The sequence below is a fragment of the Acanthochromis polyacanthus genome, chromosome 14 (assembly GCF_021347895.1).
Source record: "Acanthochromis polyacanthus isolate Apoly-LR-REF ecotype Palm Island chromosome 14, KAUST_Apoly_ChrSc, whole genome shotgun sequence".
NCBI classification, from domain to species: domain Eukaryota; kingdom Metazoa; phylum Chordata; class Actinopteri; family Pomacentridae; genus Acanthochromis; species Acanthochromis polyacanthus.
The window spans coordinates 4,788,482-4,807,726 of NC_067126.1; the positions used below are offsets into that span (position 1 = coordinate 4,788,482).

The 19,245-nt window shown below is 39.9% G+C and overlaps 1 protein-coding gene and 1 long non-coding RNA gene across 8 annotated transcripts; one reads left to right on the forward strand and one right to left on the reverse strand.

The window, feature by feature from the left end:
* The first annotated feature begins 5,332 nt into the window (after positions 1-5,332).
* Positions 5,333-16,865, forward strand: LOC110965804 (DNA ligase 1-like). Of its 3 annotated transcripts, XM_051959464.1 has the most exons (3): positions 5,333-11,733; positions 14,723-15,284; positions 16,442-16,865. In XM_051959464.1, exons 2-3 carry the CDS (start codon positions 14,730-14,732, stop codon positions 16,742-16,744), a joined length of 858 nt encoding a protein of 285 aa, XP_051815424.1. In that variant the 5' UTR covers positions 5,333-11,733; positions 14,723-14,729; the 3' UTR covers positions 16,745-16,865. The 3 variants fall into 3 exon arrangements, with proteins under 3 accessions (XP_051815424.1, XP_051815425.1, XP_051815426.1); XM_051959465.1 differs by having other exon boundaries at positions 5,333-15,284; positions 16,466-16,865; XM_051959466.1 differs by having other exon boundaries at positions 5,333-15,284; positions 16,201-16,565.
* Positions 15,702-16,756, reverse strand: LOC127537296 (uncharacterized). Of its 5 annotated transcripts, none has more exons than XR_007946888.1 (3): positions 16,645-16,756; positions 16,381-16,428; positions 15,702-16,283 (listed from the first exon to the last, which is right to left on the reverse strand). It is a non-coding gene; the product is annotated as an uncharacterized LOC127537296 (long non-coding RNA). The 5 variants fall into 5 exon arrangements; XR_007946886.1 differs by having other exon boundaries at positions 16,332-16,428; XR_007946887.1 differs by having other exon boundaries at positions 15,702-16,235; positions 16,308-16,428.
* Positions 16,866-19,245: the final 2,380 nt, after the last annotated feature.

Sequence of the window (19,245 nt, forward strand, 5' to 3'; positions counted from 1 at the left end):
GGTGACCCTGAAGGGTCCGGACCAGAACCCGGTGACCAGCAACAGCCGCTTCACCATCGACATCAGGTAACACCTACCTGTCCACCATCATCATCACCATCTTCCTCCTCTGTCCACCACCTTCATCCTCTTCTTCCTCTTAGGGACACCGGAGACATCCTGTTGAAGATCTGTAACCTGATGCCTCAGGACACCGGCATCTACACCTGCGTCGCCGTTAACGACCACGGCTCCGCCTCCTCCTCAGCCTCCATCAAAGTCCAAGGTGACCTGAACCTATTTCTGCTTTAGTTTGTCTCATTGTTATTGTTTTATGTCTCCCTTTTGTGTCGTTTTTCCACAATTTTATCTCCTTTCTGTCTATTTTTAATCTCGTTTTTGTTGCTTTGTTTTTTATTTCAGCCATCTAATTTGTTTTTCAGTCGTATAGTTTGTATTTAAGTCGTCCATATTTGTTTTTTAGTCGTCTACTTTGTATTTCAGTCATCTAGTTTGTATTTCAGTTGTCTAGTTTGGTATTTTCGTCGTCCAGTTTTGTTTTTTTGTCGTCTAGTTTGCAATTCAGTCGTCTAATTTTGTGTTTCCGTTGTCTAACAGTGTTTTCTTGGCTGTTTTCTCTGCAGGTATCCCAGCAGCCCCGGGCCGTCCGGTGGCCCAGGAGGCCAGCGGTACGGCGGTGATGGTCCACTGGCCTCCTCCGGCCTCGTCCGCTCACAGCGCCGTCAGCAGCTACACCGTGGAGTACAGACAGGAAGGTCGGTTTGGTTTTAACCATAAAACGTCTGAACTTAATGAACTTCCTGTTCTGACTCCGCCCCTTCCCGTCATCAGACTCGTTGCTATGGCAGCAGGTGGCCAGCAGCAGGGAGGAGTGCGTCCAGATCGATGCTTTGATTCCTGGAGGTCATTATCAGTTCAGGGTCCGAGCCTCCAACCGCTGGGGGGTCGGACCTCCATCAGAGCCGTCCAACATGGTGACTCTGGCCAGCAGCAGTAAGAACCACTTTATCACTTCAAATGTTCTGTTTTGTTCAAAACATCTGGAAAAATATGTTAAAAATCTGACAGCAGAGGTGACCTAAGAAATACAGTAAAATAACATTAGAAAATGTAAAAACATAAATTCATTAATTTAAATATTATTTTATTAGATATTATCTGTTTTAACAAAACAGGCAAAATCTATTAAAGAAATGAAAAACTGTTTAAATTATTCATAATTTTTCCAATTTTTTCTTTTAATAACCCCAAATATCTGTTAAAAATGACATAAAAAGTAATTGAAAACATGACTTTAATAAATATTATATAAAAACGGAGAGAACAGAGAAAGTCTGTAAAAAATAAGATAAAAATGAGTTGTTTTTCAATGCAAATATCTGTACAAATAACAACATAAGAGAATGTAAAATAGAGATTTCTTTAACTAAAAATGTGATTATATGGTATATTTTCTGTTTCAACAAATCAGAGAAAATCTGTTCAAAAAATAAAATAAAAGATGATTCACTATTTTTTTAAAAAATTGATTCAACATTCTCCATTTTTTTCTTTTAATGACCACAAATATCTGTAAAATAATGACATGAAATAATGTAAAATAATTATTTTTTAACTAAAAATATGATTTTTAGATATTGTCTAAAAATCATTGAAAATCTGTAAAATCTATTAAAAAAATTCAGCATTTTCCAAATTTTTCTTTTAATGACCGCAGACATCTGCAAAATAATGACATAATAAAATGTAATATAATATTTTTTAATAAAAATATGACTTTCTATATTTTCACAAAACAGTAAAACTCTGAAAACAATAAAATTTAAAATGTATTCTCAGTTTCTAAAAACAAATTTCCAACAAAAATATATCCGTAAAATAATGACATAAGGAAATGTAAAATAATAGTTTTGTCAGTGTCCAAAATGACAAAATATGTCCACAATGACTAAAACGGTGACAAAAACAACCAAACAAATGAGCAAAATGACTTAAAAGTCGCCCAAAGCGACTTAAAAACTGCAATAAAATTAAAAAAAATGTTTAAATTGAGTAAAAAGTTTAAATAATGACCAAGATGAGTTTTCCAAAAAGACTCAAAAGTGTCCTAAATGCCTGTATTCCTGTCAGAATGATTTAAATAAAACAAATGTCTGAAATGTCTGAAATGACCCAAAATTTTCCCAATACAACCAAAAAAACAATTTAATTTATTCCTAAAAATTCAAATGTTTTTGTCCAAAAAACCCAGAAAAAGTCCAAAATAACATAAATGTGACTGAAATGACAAAAAAAGTGCAAATGACTAAAAAGTTGTCCATTTTAAATCTTTAAAGCTGCAGTTTTTCTACTATCTATGTGTGGCTGAATCTTCTCTGTTTCCTCTGCAGACTCTGGATACGACGGAACAGGAATCCAGTGGAAGGAAAACTTTGACTCGAATTTTACTGAGATCTCTGAGATCGGAAGGTAAAACTTCACCTTCAAAATGTAGACATAAGTTTATATTTCTAATGAATAAACTTGTTTTTATTTCTCTGTGACCAGGGGACGATTCTCAGTGGTGAGGAAATGTCTGAACAAGTCCACAAAGAAAGAGGTGAGATGTTACCTAATAAAAAAAATATTTACAGTATATGCATCAAATTAAATAACAAAATAACAAAAAAATACAGAAATAACTTCAAATGTGCCAAAAATGACAAAAGAACAGTTTGTTTTGTCCAAAATAACATAGAAAAGGTTCAAAACAACAAAAAAGTAGTCCAAAAAGACACAATGCCTGTCCAGAATGATTCAAAAATGATCAAAAATGACGCATACATGGCCCATAATGGTTATAAACAACTTAAAATTATTCCAAAATTCTAACTATTTTCTCCAAAATATGCTGCGAATGGCAAAAAATGTGCAAAATAACTTAAAAATGCATCCAGTGTAACTCAAAAAATTTCCCAAAGACAAATAAATAAATAAACAAGGTTAAAGTGATGTACAATTTGTCCAAAGTAACTCAAAATTTGCCCATTTAGGCCAAAAAGGTGCTAAACAACTTAAAATTATTCCAAAATAATAATTATTTTGTCTAAAATAGGCTCCAAATGACCGTAAAATGTGCAAAATGACTTAAAATTTGTCCGACGAAACCCCAAAATTGTAGTCTAGCCGCGCTAGACGGAAATTAGCAAACAGCTATAATCTGGTGCAAAGCATCTTTTCTTTTTATGATTAATGTGTTTGTACATTGTCCCTGTTAACTAAACTAATAAACTAAACTAAACTAAACTAGACAACCCACAGCAACAAATTTAATTCTCTGCCAGGGTGGGTCTAGTTACCCTCCATAAGGCTCGAGGTTGGATGCTCCTAAAACTGGCCGGACCAATCACCATGAAGTGTAGAGTCAGAAGGCGGGCGTAACGAAGTGATGACAGAGGCGCGACGATTCTGACAGAAACAACCGGAAACAACTAGCCTAGCCACGCTAGACAACCCACGGCAACGAATTTAATTCTCTGCCAGGGTGGGTCAAAAACGACAACAGTCATTGAGCTCCATTAGCACCGACTCTGAATAATCTTTCTGTTAACATGTCTGTAATATACTTGCGCTTCACCCATTGACTGTATAAATAAGGCTTCACCGAACTCCCGCATCCTCTGATTTCCGGCGCTCTAGGAGCCTATTCGTTGCACTGATTGGTTGTATACCTACCCAATTGCTGCAGAGTGATTTGATAGACAACCTTTTAGCCCGCCTCCCTCCCTGTCGAGCGTCCTTAGACCCTTGTGCCTTCAGAACATGGGTCTAGCAGGGCTAGGCTACCAAAATTGCCCAAAATGACCAAATAAACGAATGAAAAATGTTTAAAATGACCTTTTCTGGTATTCAGGTGGACTTTAACTGGTTTTCTGGTCTACTGGTGGTCTTTAACTGGCCTTTCTGGTCTTCAGGTGGCTGTGAAGTTTGTGGGTAAGAAGATGCAGAAGAAGGAGCAGGTTGCCCACGAGGCTGACATCCTCCGACACGTCCAGAACCTCCAGCTGGTGGTTCTGTTGGACACCTACGAGTCTCCAACGTCTCTGATGCTGGTCCTGGAGCTGTGAGTGAAACTGAAAGTGAAACCATCCTGGAGTTTAGATTTAGAGGATAGATCCTGTTGAACTTATTATATTGGGTTGGAACTAATCTGATTCATGGGTTCTGATCAGTTTATCTCTGAGATGTTGGATTATTGGAACATTTACTGAAAAATTATGAAAATGAAGCCATGTGTTCATTGCACAGCTGTTCAGAATGATCAAAATAATAAATTAAAAAAAATCTTAAATTGGAAAAATATCCAAAGAAATTAAAAACAAATAAAATTGTGTCAGGTAACATCTGTTCTTCTGTGGTTCCTCTCAGACTGGAGGACGGACGTTTGCTCGACTACCTGGTCGCTCACGATGAGCTGATGGAGGAAAAGGTGGCGTTTTTCATCAGAGAGACTCTGGAGGCTCTGCAGCATCTTCACACCTGTAGGGTGGCTCACCTGGACCTCAAGGTGATGAAAGATGTTAGTTTTAATCTGCAGATCTGAGTCAGAGTCTAAGTCTGAATCTGAATGAGTCTGAGTCTAAATGAATCTGAGTCAGAGTCTGAGTCAGAGTCTGAATGAGTCTAAGTCTGAGTCCGAATCTGAGCCTAAATCTGAATCTAAGTGTGAATCTGAGTCTAAATCTGAGTCTGAGTTTGAGTCTGGGTCTAAGTCTGAACTTCTTTCTCCTGCAGCCAGAGAACATCATGGTGGAGCTCCACTCTCCGACTCCTGGCATCAAGCTCATTGACTTTGGAGACGCTGTCCAGCTGTCGGCCCACCGCCGCTACGTCCACCTCCTGCTGGGGAACCCAGAGTTCGCGGCGCCGGAGCTGATCCGCGGGACGCCCGTCTCCGTGGCAACAGACGTGTGGAGTGTGGGCGTGTTGGCCTACGTGATGCTCAGCGGCGTTTCCCCGTTTCTGGACGAATCTCCGGAGGAAACCTGTGTCAACATCTGCCGCCTGGACTTCTGCTTTCCAGACGAGTACTTCCGTGACGTGAGCCAGGCGGCGAGGGACTTCGTGTCGTCAGTGCTGCAGCAGGATCCCAGGAAGAGGCCGAGCGCCACTTCCTGTCTGCAGCACCCGTGGGTGGGCCGTGGCGGCGCTCACGGCGGTGAGTACTCGAAGACGCCGCTGGACACGACGCGTTTGACGACGTTCATCGACCGAAGGCGGCAGCTGCACGACGTCCGGCCCATCACCAATATCAAAGGGCTGGTGAGCAGCAGTATGGGCAACACACTGTGACCGACACTCATTGACGCTATTGATAAACTTTCGATCAGAAAAGGTGCCTGATTCCTTCCTGCGGTGCAACATTTCATCAACTCCTGCAAGCAAAATGAAAAAAATAGCAAGAATTCACGGCTGGACGAGATTTATTTATTCCGCTGATATTTAAGTTCTGCTTCATTCGCCGAGTTTCAACGTGAAAACCCAAAGAAATCAGTTCTGACGTGGAAACGAACAGGAAGGTTGAACATGTCGGATTCTATTTAGTGGAACCTTGGTTTTGCAGGTGTGACGTTTGCAGGGATTCCCCTTCTCAACCAACCAACCACGTTGATGATTAAAATCATGAAGTGGTATTCGACTGCAGGAGCTTGAAGGTTTATAGGAACAGACCCATTATCGGTACTTTTAGCCTTTGTTTCCATCACAGTGTAGAATCCAACAATCCAACAGAGAAACGAGAAGAAATACTGGACGTAAAACCAGTTCTAGGTAGGACATAGACCAGTAGGGGTTTGTTATGCTGGCGTCTATACTTAAAGTTCAGCTGAATGTTGATTGATGAGGTTCTATTACTTGACGAGAACATTGAGAGGTCAGGAAAAATGATTGTCTTCTTCAAGTTTAACCAATCAGAAACCCCCATAGTAGTGGTTCAGGGTCTTTATTCTCCAATGAAAATAGTCTTGAAAGAGGTCCTTCAGGAGCAGTTCTTGCGGTCGGAACATATTTCGGGTCTCAATAGTGCATCCTGAAAGTTCCTGTAGCGGAAACCGGTCCAGAGTCTGTAAAGAAAAGATGGACATAGCTTCTTTGATGTCATCTACTAGTTCATGGGGTGCTTGAAGTTTGGAATTTCATCGACACAGTCTTTCAAAACCGGATATGACCAACAGGGAAGTCAAGGAACTAAAACAGATTCCTAAAACCTGCTTTGTTGTCTGTTTTCCCTTAAATGGGACCAATATTTAATAAATAACCACCCCGTTGTAGTAAAGAAAACTTGGAACGAGCAATTGAGACCATAAACTCATGAAGATATACAATCAGACGTTTTTTTGCAACCAGAGGAGTCGCCCCCTGCTGGTTGTTAGGCAGAATATAGGTTTTTAAAAAATTCACTTTTTTTTCACCTGGAGGCTACATCCATCTGTTATTTACAATCTGTAGTGAAGATACAGGAAAGGTTTTGACCACTAGAGGGCACACTAATACAGATGTTTTTCAAGATTTTCAGTTCAGGAAAAATCTGTCCACACGACTGTCATTTTCCAAAATGTCAGAAATAAATCAACAAAACATTGAATACTAGAGAAGAACTTTCGGTCAATTCATTGTTTCTGTGGACATTAAAACACAGATAATGTTGACGAGGTAATACTGGACACAGCAGAGGCTTTAGCAGTAGGTTAAGATGTAAACCTGCTAATGCCAACCAAACAGTAAACCTGTATTTTTGTGGATGAGGCCTAAGAGTTAGTTAGGTGCTAAAGATGGAACAAACTATGGTGATATATTTGTGGTCATCTGGTCTGATTTTGATTCATGAGGTTCAGTCATGGAGCCTCAAAGAGTCCAAACAGTTTATAAGTTGTTCAAGTGAGAAGTTTTTTAGCGTTTACAGTTTTTGTATCAGACCATTGGAGACTGACTGACCAACGAGGCTAAATATTAACAAAAATAATGTGAGGAAGTGTTACTTCCCAGCTCTGCTAGGCTACATGGAAGCAAACCCAAATGTGTGTGATTCTGCAAGACTTGCTAGCAGTCGGGTATTTTGTTTGCACTTGCTAGCTGGTACTAACTTGATGTTTTTGATTTCTGTAGCTGCATATCATTGGATACTGGTAGCTTAGCCTTGTGCTAAGTTGTGTAACAAAGCACCAGCTTGCTGGAGGTTGGACCAGGATTTTTCACCACAAACAAATTCAGCATTGTTCCTGTTAGCTAAACTCCAGGGCCGGCCTTTGAGTTACAGGTTGAGTTGGAGGTTTAGTTGTTTAATTTTCTTCTTTACAGTTTATTCAGCAAGGACTGTTAGCCCATCGTTTTTGGTTTCCTTTACAGTTTGCCCTCCATTTCTTGTGGTTTTTAATGTTTTTGGTCATTTATGGTTTTACTTTTTTGCTGTACGACATGTGATAGTTTCCATCTTTTGTCCTAGCGAGCTGGACTGTAACATGTTTGGGGGCTCGTCCAGGATACAAAGTTGTCAGCTTTACGTCGAGTCAACAACGTTAGAGAACACAAGTTGTAGGATTTTAGTGCAAAGATTCCCCTTGAAAGAGCAATGTCTGGTCTTTAAATGTGTTTTTCACATATGGTTAATTGGAAACCCAAACTTCTTCTCGACTGATGTTGGTTTGATGGGAAAAAAGTATCCTAAACCTGGATGTAAAAAGTTCTCCTGGATCTCTTGGATAATTTGGGTTCCCTGCAGCTGATATTTCAACACCTGTAAGCTGAAGCAAACGCACCCTGATGGACTGAACTAGAGCTTTTCTATGAAACACCTTTAATTTATTGAATGTTTATTTATGTGACTACTGAGCCTGAGAGTGGAATCATGTTTGAAATCTGTGCAGCAGCAAAGTTTAGCGTCCGAACGATGAACTGCTGGAGTTTCTATCCAACCGCTGACTCACCTGTACTGAACTGAACTGCGATAAACTGGGTTTAAATGGGGAGACGTAGCTTCAGCCGCTGAATAACCTGCTGTAGAAAACACTGCTGGAGTTTAGGCTGGATTCCTGAACACGGAGGAGGCGTTGCAATGTGTTTGAAGGAGTCACAGTTTGTTTCATATCACTGTTTACAAGTACTTTGTCCAAAAACATGGGTAGGTAGTTTACAGAGCAGTAGAATAATCAGGGAAAACCTGCATGTAAAGTCACCAGGGATGGTTTAGAAATCAGGTTAGAAATCCGTCAACAAAAACCTGTGACGTTTATTGTGAAGGTGGGAAATAAAAACCCACCTTTTTTGGTTTGTTTTGTCCGCCAGCCACTGTCGAGTTTGGCTCGGCCTGTAAATGGTGGCTGGCGTTTCCTGTCCTGTTTTTACTGATGAATGTAATTTCTTGTAGAATGTGTTTCTGCCATCACAAGTGCTGTCCTCTGCTTTCACCAAACGCTTTCACCACATGCCCTCCTGGACATTTTGCATCCCCGACCTCCCTGTAAGCATTTAGCAGTAGCAAGCATTTATTACGTTCCTGCAGCAGAGATGCAGAATGGTTTCTGATGTGAGCATCCTGCTGCCATGTAGAAGTTGTTGCAACATCTTCCATGCAAACCTGCAAGTGTAAAGCGATTTATCCAGGTGCCTCTGAGTGCTGTTTCATCTGTTTCATCTTCTCAGCTCGTCATATCTTGTTTCTGCCTCAACATTTGAACTAAAAAGGCTGTGAAAAATGAAAAACTCTTCTGGGATTTTTTAAAATAACTGCACATTTAGGTCAAATGTGAACCAAGACATAACATGTTTGGGGGCTTGTCTGAGATAAAAAGTTTTAATTTTCATTCTGTGGCCTAAAACTTTTGAAAACAGCTGCAGTTTTAGGTTAAAAAATATACACATTTGAGACGCAGCTATCTGACCTTCAAGTAACAGAATTTACCATTTATATAAAGTGGAGGAGGCTGCATAAGAGGATCTAGGATTATTTCAAACTTGTGTAAAATGACTGAAAAACTCGTCCAAAACAACACAAAAATCTCCAAAGTAACTTGAAACTTGTGTAAGATGACTGAAGATTGACTTGGAAATTATCTAAAAATGACTTGAAACATGCCGTAGATGACTGAGGAATGGTCCATAATGACTTCAAAGTTGTCCAAAATGACCCAGAACTTTTCCAACATCACTCAAGACTTGATAATAACAGCAAAGACTTCAGAAAAAAGGAATTTGAAACCTGGCAAAGATGACTCAAGATTGTCCACCATGATCTAAAAATGTCCAAAATAACTTGTCTCTTAATGTCTTTAAACTTCACTCAAGAAGATTTGCCCAAACAGATAAAACTTGTAACCCATGTAAAACTATCCAAAATTACCCAGAAACAAGTTTTATCTCTTCATATAGCAGACATCTTGTTTCTGTATCATCATTTTAACTAAAAAGGTTGTGAAAGAAGAAAAACTCTTGTGAGATTTTGCAAAACAACGGTAGCTTAGCTAAGAAACTCAACAGAGATCCAGCTCAGTTTCCCCCAATGAACCAGGTCCTAACATGTGTGAGGGTTTATCTGGGATAGAATGGTTTATAGTTTTGCTCTGTGACATGAGATTTTTTCCATAAAACTGCAGTTTTACTTAAAAAACACATTTGAGATAAATGTGTCTGACCTTTCTGTCAAAGAATATTCCATTTGCATTTAAATGGTTACAGTTAGTGGAAAAAGCTCCATAAATGGATCTAGAATTATTTAAAACTTGTGTAAAGTGACTCAAGAACTCATCCAAACAACACAAAAATCTCCAAAGTAACTTGAAACTTGTGTAAGATGGCTCAAGATTGACTCGGAAATCATCTAAAAATGACTTGAAACATCCCATAGATGACTCAGGAATGGTCCATAATGACGTCAAAATTTTTCAAAATCTCTCAAGACTTAACGACAATGACAGAGCCTTGTTGAAAACAACAAAAAAATTGCTCAAAATTCTCTAATGGAACTTAAAACCTGGCAAAGATGACTCAAGAGTGTCCACTATGACCTGAAAGTGTCCAAAATAACTTATCTCTAAACGTCATTAAACTCGACTCAAGAAGATTTGCCCCAACTGATTAAACTCAAAACTTCTCTAATTACTCCAGAAGTGTCCATAATTACTCAGAAACAGGTTTTATCTCTTCATCTAGTGGACATCGTGCTCCTGTATCATCGTTTTAACTAAAAGGGTTGTGGAAGAAGAAAAACTCTCCTGAGATTTTGCAGAACAACTTTAGTTATAGCGAGAAACGAAGTGAAGGTGCAGTTAAGTTTCCACCAATGAACCAGGTCCTAACATGGGCTCGTCTGGGATAGAAAGTTTAGTTTTTTGTCCTTTGACCCGAAATTTTGTAAAATGGCTGCAATTTTAGGTAAAAACACATTTGAGATGCAGCTATCTAACTTACACCTCAAGGAATGTGCCATTTATATAAAGTGGTTGTAGGTAAGTGTGGGAAAAAAGCTGTGGAAAGTGAGTTTAAAGGGATCTATCAAGGTTTAATCTCTTCATATATATAGATATCTTGTTTCTGTGTCATCATTTTAACTAATAAGGTTGTGAAACAAAAGAAAGAAAGAAAAGCTCTGCTGGGATTTTACAAAACAACTGGTAAGATTTGAAATGGGTTGTAACATATTTGATGATTTTCTGACTTTTATCTATGACACCGCTGTAATGTCAAAATTTAATTTTAAGATTCAAGATTCTGTTAACAACATAATCACTGATCAGAGGCTGTTTAAAAGCACAAAGTCTCATATTATCAACTGTGCAAATCATCTTAAATTCCAGTGTCACTGCTGCAAAAGTTACTTTCTGCTGCAAACAAACCAAAAAACACAAAATAATCTGAATATAAAAGAAAAATGAAAGCAAAGCGTGCTCACAGTAGATCCAAGGATTCATTTTGTCAAGTTTTCTTGTATGTTTTGTAACTTCAGTTCTAAATTAGTCAAGTCCATCCATCCATCCTCTATACACCGCTTTATCCTCATTAGGGTCGCGAGGGGTGCTGGAGTCTATCCCAGCTGACTCGGGTGAAGGCAGGGGACACCCTGGACAGGTCGCCAGTCTGTCGCAGGGCTAAATTAGTCAAGTCAATTTCTATAATTATTTTCACTAGAGGGTCTCATCATTTTATGTACTATAATGTTAAGTTTTTATAATCCTTTCAGGTTTTATGCCCTAATATGTAAATTAGTCAGGTAAATTCACATCTTAAACAACACTACAGTGACTTGACTTTGTAAAGCTGTAGTTTCTTACCTTTCCTGCAAAATAAGTTGTGTATTTATTCAATCACTGTGCTTAAGTACATTTTTTTAATGTAGTTGTGCTTAAGTGTTTCCATATTTTATTACTTTCTACATCTTCACAATATTTTCGAGGCAAAAATTGCACTTTGTGGTCATTTATTTTAAAGCTTTAATTGCTCTGCAGATTAGGATTATTATTTTAAAAAATAAATGAGCCAGTAAATCGTTCAATAACCTCATAAATGAAATTATCCGGCTGTATATGAAGGTATTTTTACCGATTACCACTGCACAGACTCAGAAAGACACCTGTCAGTCCGCTCATCAAGGCGGGGCTTCAGATAACATATAAACATCACTTCCGGGTTCAGCGGCTCAAACCTGGCAGCTACAGCCAGACGGTGTTTCTCTTCATCCCCGCCCGCCAAAACTGCAGCTGACCGGTGAGTAATTTTATATCACATTAAACGTTCACTTATCAGTTTATTTCGGACGGTTAGTGTTTGTTTACATCCTTAGACTGTGACTTTACGAGCTGCTGTTGGGTGAAGTTAGCAACTAGCTAGCGATCGAAGCTAACGCTAGCAAAGAAAATTAGATAAAGTAAGCCAAAGTTAGCTTGGTTTACTGAAGGTTTAGAGGCAGAAACTCCCCTAAATGTGTCTCTGAACGACTTTACTTGCTCTGTGTCTGACATTAGAACCAGGCCAGCTTTTATTTAGCTGTAGAAACAGTTTTAAAAAACCAAATTTATCAAAAGGAAATTCAGCAACTGCATGGGGACTGAAGTGTAAATAATAAAGAGGAAGATAAACTCCACTGGTGCTATTATTCACAGCATTGTGTGTATATATTCAATAAACCTGTTAGATTTAACCTAAATGCAAACTTATAGAAGGCTGAATTATATCTCCATGCTTTATTTTATTTTATATATTCTAGCAGTGTTTCTGACATTATATTTCTTTAACTGGTGCTGCTTTAGTGTATTTTGTGCTGTTCTGTTGGTCCTGGACCTGTAAGGTGTATTTGCTTTGTATTATTTTTGATCAGTTAAACCCGTTTTATCTAAATTTGGAATTTAAAAATATATCTGGACTTGGGCCTGATTATAAATCATCGACTGGAGTTTTGCCGAATAAACGCCGATATATTCTTAATTTCTCATAAAACGGTAAATGCTGTTAAAGGGATAGTTCGGGATTTTTGACATGAATCTGTATGGCATCCCCGTCGGCAGTGTTGTGCATTCACACAGACTTACCCCCGACAGCGTCCGGTGAGCAGAGATCCGGTCCGGTTTTGGTCCAGATGAAGGTAGTCCGGCAAGTTTGCTGGGGTCACGGAAATGAAGCGTTTTTCTTCTCAACCCAATATGTGTTCGAAAGAGTGATATATTTGCATCACAAAACCGTTGCCCACGAAAAAGTCAGACCTCGTAAACGCTTGGCACCATTTTCTCTCCCAAACTCCCTTAAAGTTTTGTATATACGGCTGTTATACAAGGCAGCTGGAGTGAATATGTAAAATAACAGATTGAACAGGCCATTCTCCCAGGAAGGTCAATAGGTCATAAATTATAAATCATCTAATTTTCAGCAACTTTGATAATATTTATTAATACAAAATACATTTTACTTCAGTAAAATACAGTTTTTCAACCTTCTTGATCACGTCTTGATTATGACGAGTAGGTATTCTGGCTCTGTATCCCTCCACCTTCTCTACTGTGAGAGTTTCAGCTTTTCTGATGGGTTCTTTTTGTTCCAAGTGTCTGTGCAAAAAAGTAGCCTAATACCTGTTCTTTTGAACAGGTATTAGGCTATCATTTTTGGCTGATAATAAATACAGTCTTCTTGAACTCCTAGTGTTTTTTGATGCCATCTTTGCAATTGAAAGCTTTTTCTATGCTCTGTAATGGTCTGTATTTATATAGCGCTTTACATGATACGTCACATTCACCCATTCACACACTGATGGCGGAAGCTGCCATGCAAGGCGCTAACCATGACCCATCAGGAGCAATTAGGGGTTCAGTGTCTTGCTCAGGGACACCTCGACATGAGCTCGACGGGCCAAGGATCGAACCAGCAACCCTCCGGTTGCAAGACGGCCATTTTCTATGCTGAGCGTCCAGTTGTCAATGATGGGGAACTATGAAGACGTCCATCCATCTATCCTCTACACACCGCTTTATCCTCACTAGGGTCATGGGGGGTGCTGGAGCCTATCCCAGCTGACTCGGGCGAAGGCAGGGGACACCCTGGACAGGTCACCAGTCTGTCACAGGGCTACATATACAGACACACAATCACACTCACATTCACACCTACGGACAATTTAGAATAGTGTATTTTTGGACTGTGGGAGGAAGCTGAAGTACCCGGAGAAAACCCACGCATGCACAGGGAGAACATGCAAACTCCATGCAGAAAGATCCCAGGCCCACCCTGGGATTTGAACTGGGACATTCTTGCTGCAAGGCAAAAGTGCTAACCACCACAGCACTGCCTATGAAGACATTGAAGAGAATTTGATCCAGTCCGTAGTATACACCAACCCAATAGCATCAATGAAGAAAACTTCTGGGCGACTGAGCAACCTCTAAATATTAATGTATTCTTCTATAACTTTGCAAGTCCCATTTTTTTAGTTGATTGGAGCATTTTTAGGGGGGTCAGACGATAAAATTTCCAAATAAGGACCACCTTACTGTCCAACATGCGGCCTGTGGGCTGAAACGGGTCCTCCAGAGGGTCCAATCCGACCCTCAGTGTAAACAGTGTAAAAGTTCCAGAGAAGACATTAACTGCAGATTGTAAATTAGTAAAACTATAAATTTAGAATAATTTCTACACCATCACAAGTTGTTCTGATCATAAAGTAAAATACTAGATTTTTCTTTCATTTTTTTTGTCTCATTTTTGTAGTGATTTGTCTTGTTTTTGTTGTTTTAGTCTGACTTTTGTCATGTGTTTTTATTTTGTGTTTCCTTTTTGTCTCACTTGGTTTTTGTCTTATTTTTGTCATTCTGTGTTTTGCTTTATTTGCTGTTTCATGTGTCGTTTTGTCATTTTGTGTTTTTTGTCTCACTTGTGTTGTCCATGTTTTTCTTGCTTTGAAACTGTTTTGTCTAATTGTCTCCATTGTTGTTTTGTTTCATGTTGTTTGTCTCATTTTCTGTCATTTTGTGTTTCCTTTTGGTCTCGCTTGCATCATTTGTCTATTGTTTTGTCACTTTGTTTCTTGCTTTTGTCATATTGTGTCTCATTTTTTAATATTTTGTCTTGTTTTTGCTGTTTTTTGTCTTTTTGTTTGACTTGTTGCTTGTCTCATGCTTTTGTTACTTTCTGTTTCCTTTTTGTTCTCCCACCTGTAGTGTAGTTTGCTGATACCTGTCTTTTGATCGATCTTTCTTATGTTTTCTTTCAGGTAGACGATGGCCCCCGCAACTATGTCCAACTTCCAGCGTCTCGTCAGAGCCTTCAACGCTTACATCAAAGCTAAGCATCATCGCCAGTTTGTGGGTCTTGACCCAAAAATCCCAACGCCGATGCGATTCAGAAGGATAGAACAGCATCTGATGAAGGCGGTCCAACCGGCGGCGGGAAGTCCTGCGGTGGACGCTCTGAGGGAGGGGAACGCCAAGAACTGGACTGTTACGACCATCCAGATCCTGCAGGAGCACTACGACCAGATCCTGAAAGACCTGCCGTCTGTCGTGGCCCCTCTAGTGGCCGGAGAGGACTGGGAGACGGCCCTGGTGGTGGCCGTCCGCTGGGTCCAACGAGACCTCAGGAGGATCAGACGGAATGTCGTGGACAAGGCGGTGGCCGACATCAGGGAGATCGTGATCAGAGTGTTGGCGGATTCAGGAGTCCAGGTAGCTCGACCGGCCCGGTCTACCGTGAAAGAGTCCAGCGCCGTGGAGCCGGACCTGGAGCCGGTCCAACAAGCAAAGAAGCTGAAACTGGACCAGGATCAGAAACCTGAGGTAGGAGCAGAGGAAGCACTGAATGAAGTCATTCTCAGGGTGGTGGTTAGTACCAGAGCTGTAGATCCAGAAACTATCACAAAAGAAGGGTTTTATCTTGAATTACCCTCAGGATTAATAAAAAAGGTATCCATCCATCCAATCAGTCCATCCATCCATTAATCAATCCATCAATCATCTATCAAGACATCTATCATCCATCCATCCATCCATCCATCCAGATGAACCCGATAGAACAGATCCAGGAAGTATAGTAGGGGTTGTGGAGGTCTTTCCTGTTTGTGCAGGTCTCTAATCTGATAGATAAAAATGTTCTATTGGACCCCTACAGCGTTCTGTACTGTTACATTTTTCTTCCATTTTTCCAGCGTGCTACAACAAAATACACTGTTTTAATTCTGACATGCTTTATTGGGACATTTTAACACAGAGACTAACATTTTTGGCAACAGATTGCACTAACATCTAATTTTTAACACATGCTATGACATTTACAGCAACTATACTAAAGTCTTTTAATGAAATTTTACACGATGCAGACATTTTTACCACATATACTCTTTAAAAACATTTTCAATGACTGTGCTGAATTTCAACATACAACACATAATATGACAGGTGGTTCTCATTAAATGTGATAATATTGTATACTATGACTCTTTTTATATGTACATATATATTTTTAACATATTCTATGAAGTACTTTTATGACAAGATGTCATACTACCCTGAAACATTTGTTTGCATTTCACAATTTTATGACATATTATTGTGTTTTTATCAGCATTTTACAACATACTGTAGTTTGTAGCTATTTAATGTGCAGGATAGATTTTAATAACTGTGTGTGTAATCATTATTCCTGGTGCTTAATTGTTCTTTGTCATCTTGGCTCCTCCCACCTTCATGCCCTGAGGCTCCTTCCACCTTCAAATCAGAGGCTCCTCCCACCTTCAAATCAGAGGCTCCTCCCACCTTTAAATCAGAGGCTCCTTCCACCTTTAAGTCAGAGGCTCCTCCCACCTTCAAATCAGAGGCTCCTCCCACCTTCAAATCAGAGGCTCCTCCCACCTTCATGCCCTGAGGCTCCTCCCACCTTTAAATCAGAGGCTCCTCCCACCTTTAAATCAGAGGCTCCTCCCACCTTCAAATCAGAGGCTCCTCCCACCTTCAAATCAGAGGCTCCTCCCACCTTCAAATCAGAGGCTCCTCCCACCTTCAAATCAGAGGCTCCTCCCACCTTCAAATCAGAGGCTCCTCCCACCTTCAAATCAGAGGCTCCTCCCACCTTCAAATCAGAGGCTCCTCCCACCTTCAAATCAGAGGCTCCTCCCACCTTCAAATCAGAGGCTCCTCCCACCTTTAAATCAGAGGCTCCTTCCACCTTTAAATCAGAGGCTCCTCCCACCTTCAAAACTGGGCCTCTTCACAGCTGTTGCTCCTCCCATCTTAACTCCTGAGTGGATCATGTGAATAAAAGTGAAAGACACCAGGACGGCCTGGTCACTTGTTTTTAACTTGTTCAGTGTTTTTTTTCAAATGTTTGAGAATTTTTGTTAATAAAACTTTCTTATAATTAAACCAGCTGGTGTCACGCTGCTTCTTTATAAACAGACGGAACATTTCCACACATAGTACAGTCATGGTAAAATATAGACGGGGTGGTTCAGTTTTAACACATGCTATACTCTGACATACAGCGGTGGAAAACCGTTTTGGGACCCCATTTGTGAAATACTATTGAGAATCCCTCTCAGGTCTTCAAATTATTTTTCTTTTACGACAATCACAACCAAAATACCGAACAAATCCTAAAAGGCCACTAAAACTTGAAATTGATTGGTTCCATCAAAATAAGACATTTTGAGTACTGGGTCATTTTGGTGGAATTTAGTTTTGTTAGTTTATCTTGTAAACGATAAATAAAAAATGTAATTAGTATTTGTTTGTGCAGCCACACCTTTTAAACACAAAACAGATTTTTCTACAAATACTTCATGATATTTAAGATTGTAAAATTTGTAGGGTGTCTGAAAACTTTATTCCACCTCTGTACTTTCAAATTATCACATACTGTACTATGTGTTTTTATATCATGCTATACTATGATGTTTTTTTTGCAACATACAATGGGTACAGAAAGTGTTCAGACCCCTTGAAATGTTTCACTCTGTGTCATTGCAGCCATTTGCCAAAATCAAAAAAGTTAATTTTATTTCTCATTAATGTACACTCAGCACCCCATCTTGTCAAAAAAAAAACAGAAATGTAGAAATTTTTACAAATTTATTCAAAAAGAAAAACTGAAATATCACATGGTCAGAAGTATTCAGAGCCTGCGCAGCAACATTCATATTTAACTCACATGCTGTCCATTTCTTCTGATCCTCCTCCAGATGGTTCTGCTTCTTTATTGGAGTCCAGCTGTGTTTAATTAAACTGATTGGACTTGATTAGGAAAGGCACACACCTGTCTATATAAGACCTTACAGCTCACAGTGCATGTCAGAGCAAATGAGAATCATGAGGTGGAAGGAACTGCCAAAGGAGCTCAGAGACAGAATTGTGGCAAGGCACAGATCTGGACAAGGTTACAAAAGAATTTCTGCAGCACTCAAAGTTCCTCAGAGCACAGTGGCCTCCATAATCCTCCAATGGAAGAAGTTTGGGACGACCACAACTCTTCCTAGACCTGGCCGTCCAGTCAAACTGAGCAATGGTGGGAGAAGAGCCTTGGTGAGAGAGGTAAAGAAGAACCCAAAGATCACTGTGGCTGAGCTCCAGAGATGCAGTCAGAAGAGAGGAGAAAGTTCCACAAAGTCAACTATCACTGCAGCCCTCCACCAGTCGGGCTTTATGGCAGAGTGGCCCGACGGAAGCTTCTCCTCAGTGCAAGACACATGAAAGCCCGCATAGAGTTTGAAAAAACACATGAAGGACTCCCAGACTATGAGAAATAAGATTCTCTGGTCTGATGAGACCAAGATTGAACTTTTTGGTGTTAATTCTAAGCGGCATGTGTGGAGAAAAGCAGGCACTGCTCATCACCTGCCCAATACAATCCCTACAGTGAAACATGGTGGTGGGAGCATCATGTTGTGGGGGGGGTGTTTTTCAGCTGCAGGGACAGGACGACTGGTTGCAGTTGAAGGAAGGATGAATGTGGCCAAGTACAGAGATATCCTGGAGGAAAACCTCTTCCAGAGTGCTCAGGACCTCAGACTGGGCCGAAGGTTCACCTTTCAACAGAACAATGACCCTAAGCACACAGCTAAAATAACAAAGGAGCGGCTTCAGAACAACTCTGTGACCGTTCTTGACTGGCCCAGCCAGAGCCCTGACCTAAACCCAATTGAGCATCTCTGGAGAGACCTCAAAATGTCTGTCCACCAACGTTCACCATCCAACCTGACAGAACTGGAGAGGATCTGCAAGGAAGAATGGCAGAGGATCCCCAAATCCAGGTGTGAAAGACTTGTTGTGTCATTCCCAAGAAGACTCATGGCTGTACCAGCTGAAAAGGAGCTTCTACTCCATACTGAGCACAGGGTCTGAATACTTCTGACCATGTGATATTTCAGTTGTTTTTTTTTGATAAATTTGTAAAAAATTCTACATTTCTGTTTTTTTCTGTCAAGATGGGGTGCTGAGTGTACATTAATGAGAAATAAAATGAACTTTTTTGATTTTGGCAAATGGCTGCAATGACACACAGTGAAAAATTTCAAGGAGTCTGAATACTTTCTGTACCCACTGTATTATATTATGACGTATTTTTACAACATACTATCCTGTGACTTTTTCCCATTTTTATGACATATTGTAACTATGACGTTTTTCACATTTTTCTCACATGCTGGTTGTTATAGTTTGGCTCCAAAGCTGCAAGAAAAACAGCTGCATCATATTTATATCTAAACTCAGATTTTATTCCTTATAAACTAAACTCAGAGTCCTGTAC

Coding starts and splice junctions, on each gene's coding strand:
- LOC110965804 (XM_051959464.1), top strand. CDS start 14,730: ATGGCCCCCGCAACTATGTCCAACTTCCAGCGTCTCGTCAGAGCCTTC. Junction 15,285..16,441: donor ACCAGGATCAGAAACCTGAG/GTAGGAGCAGAG, acceptor TTCAAATCAGAG/GCTCCTCCCACCTTCAAATC.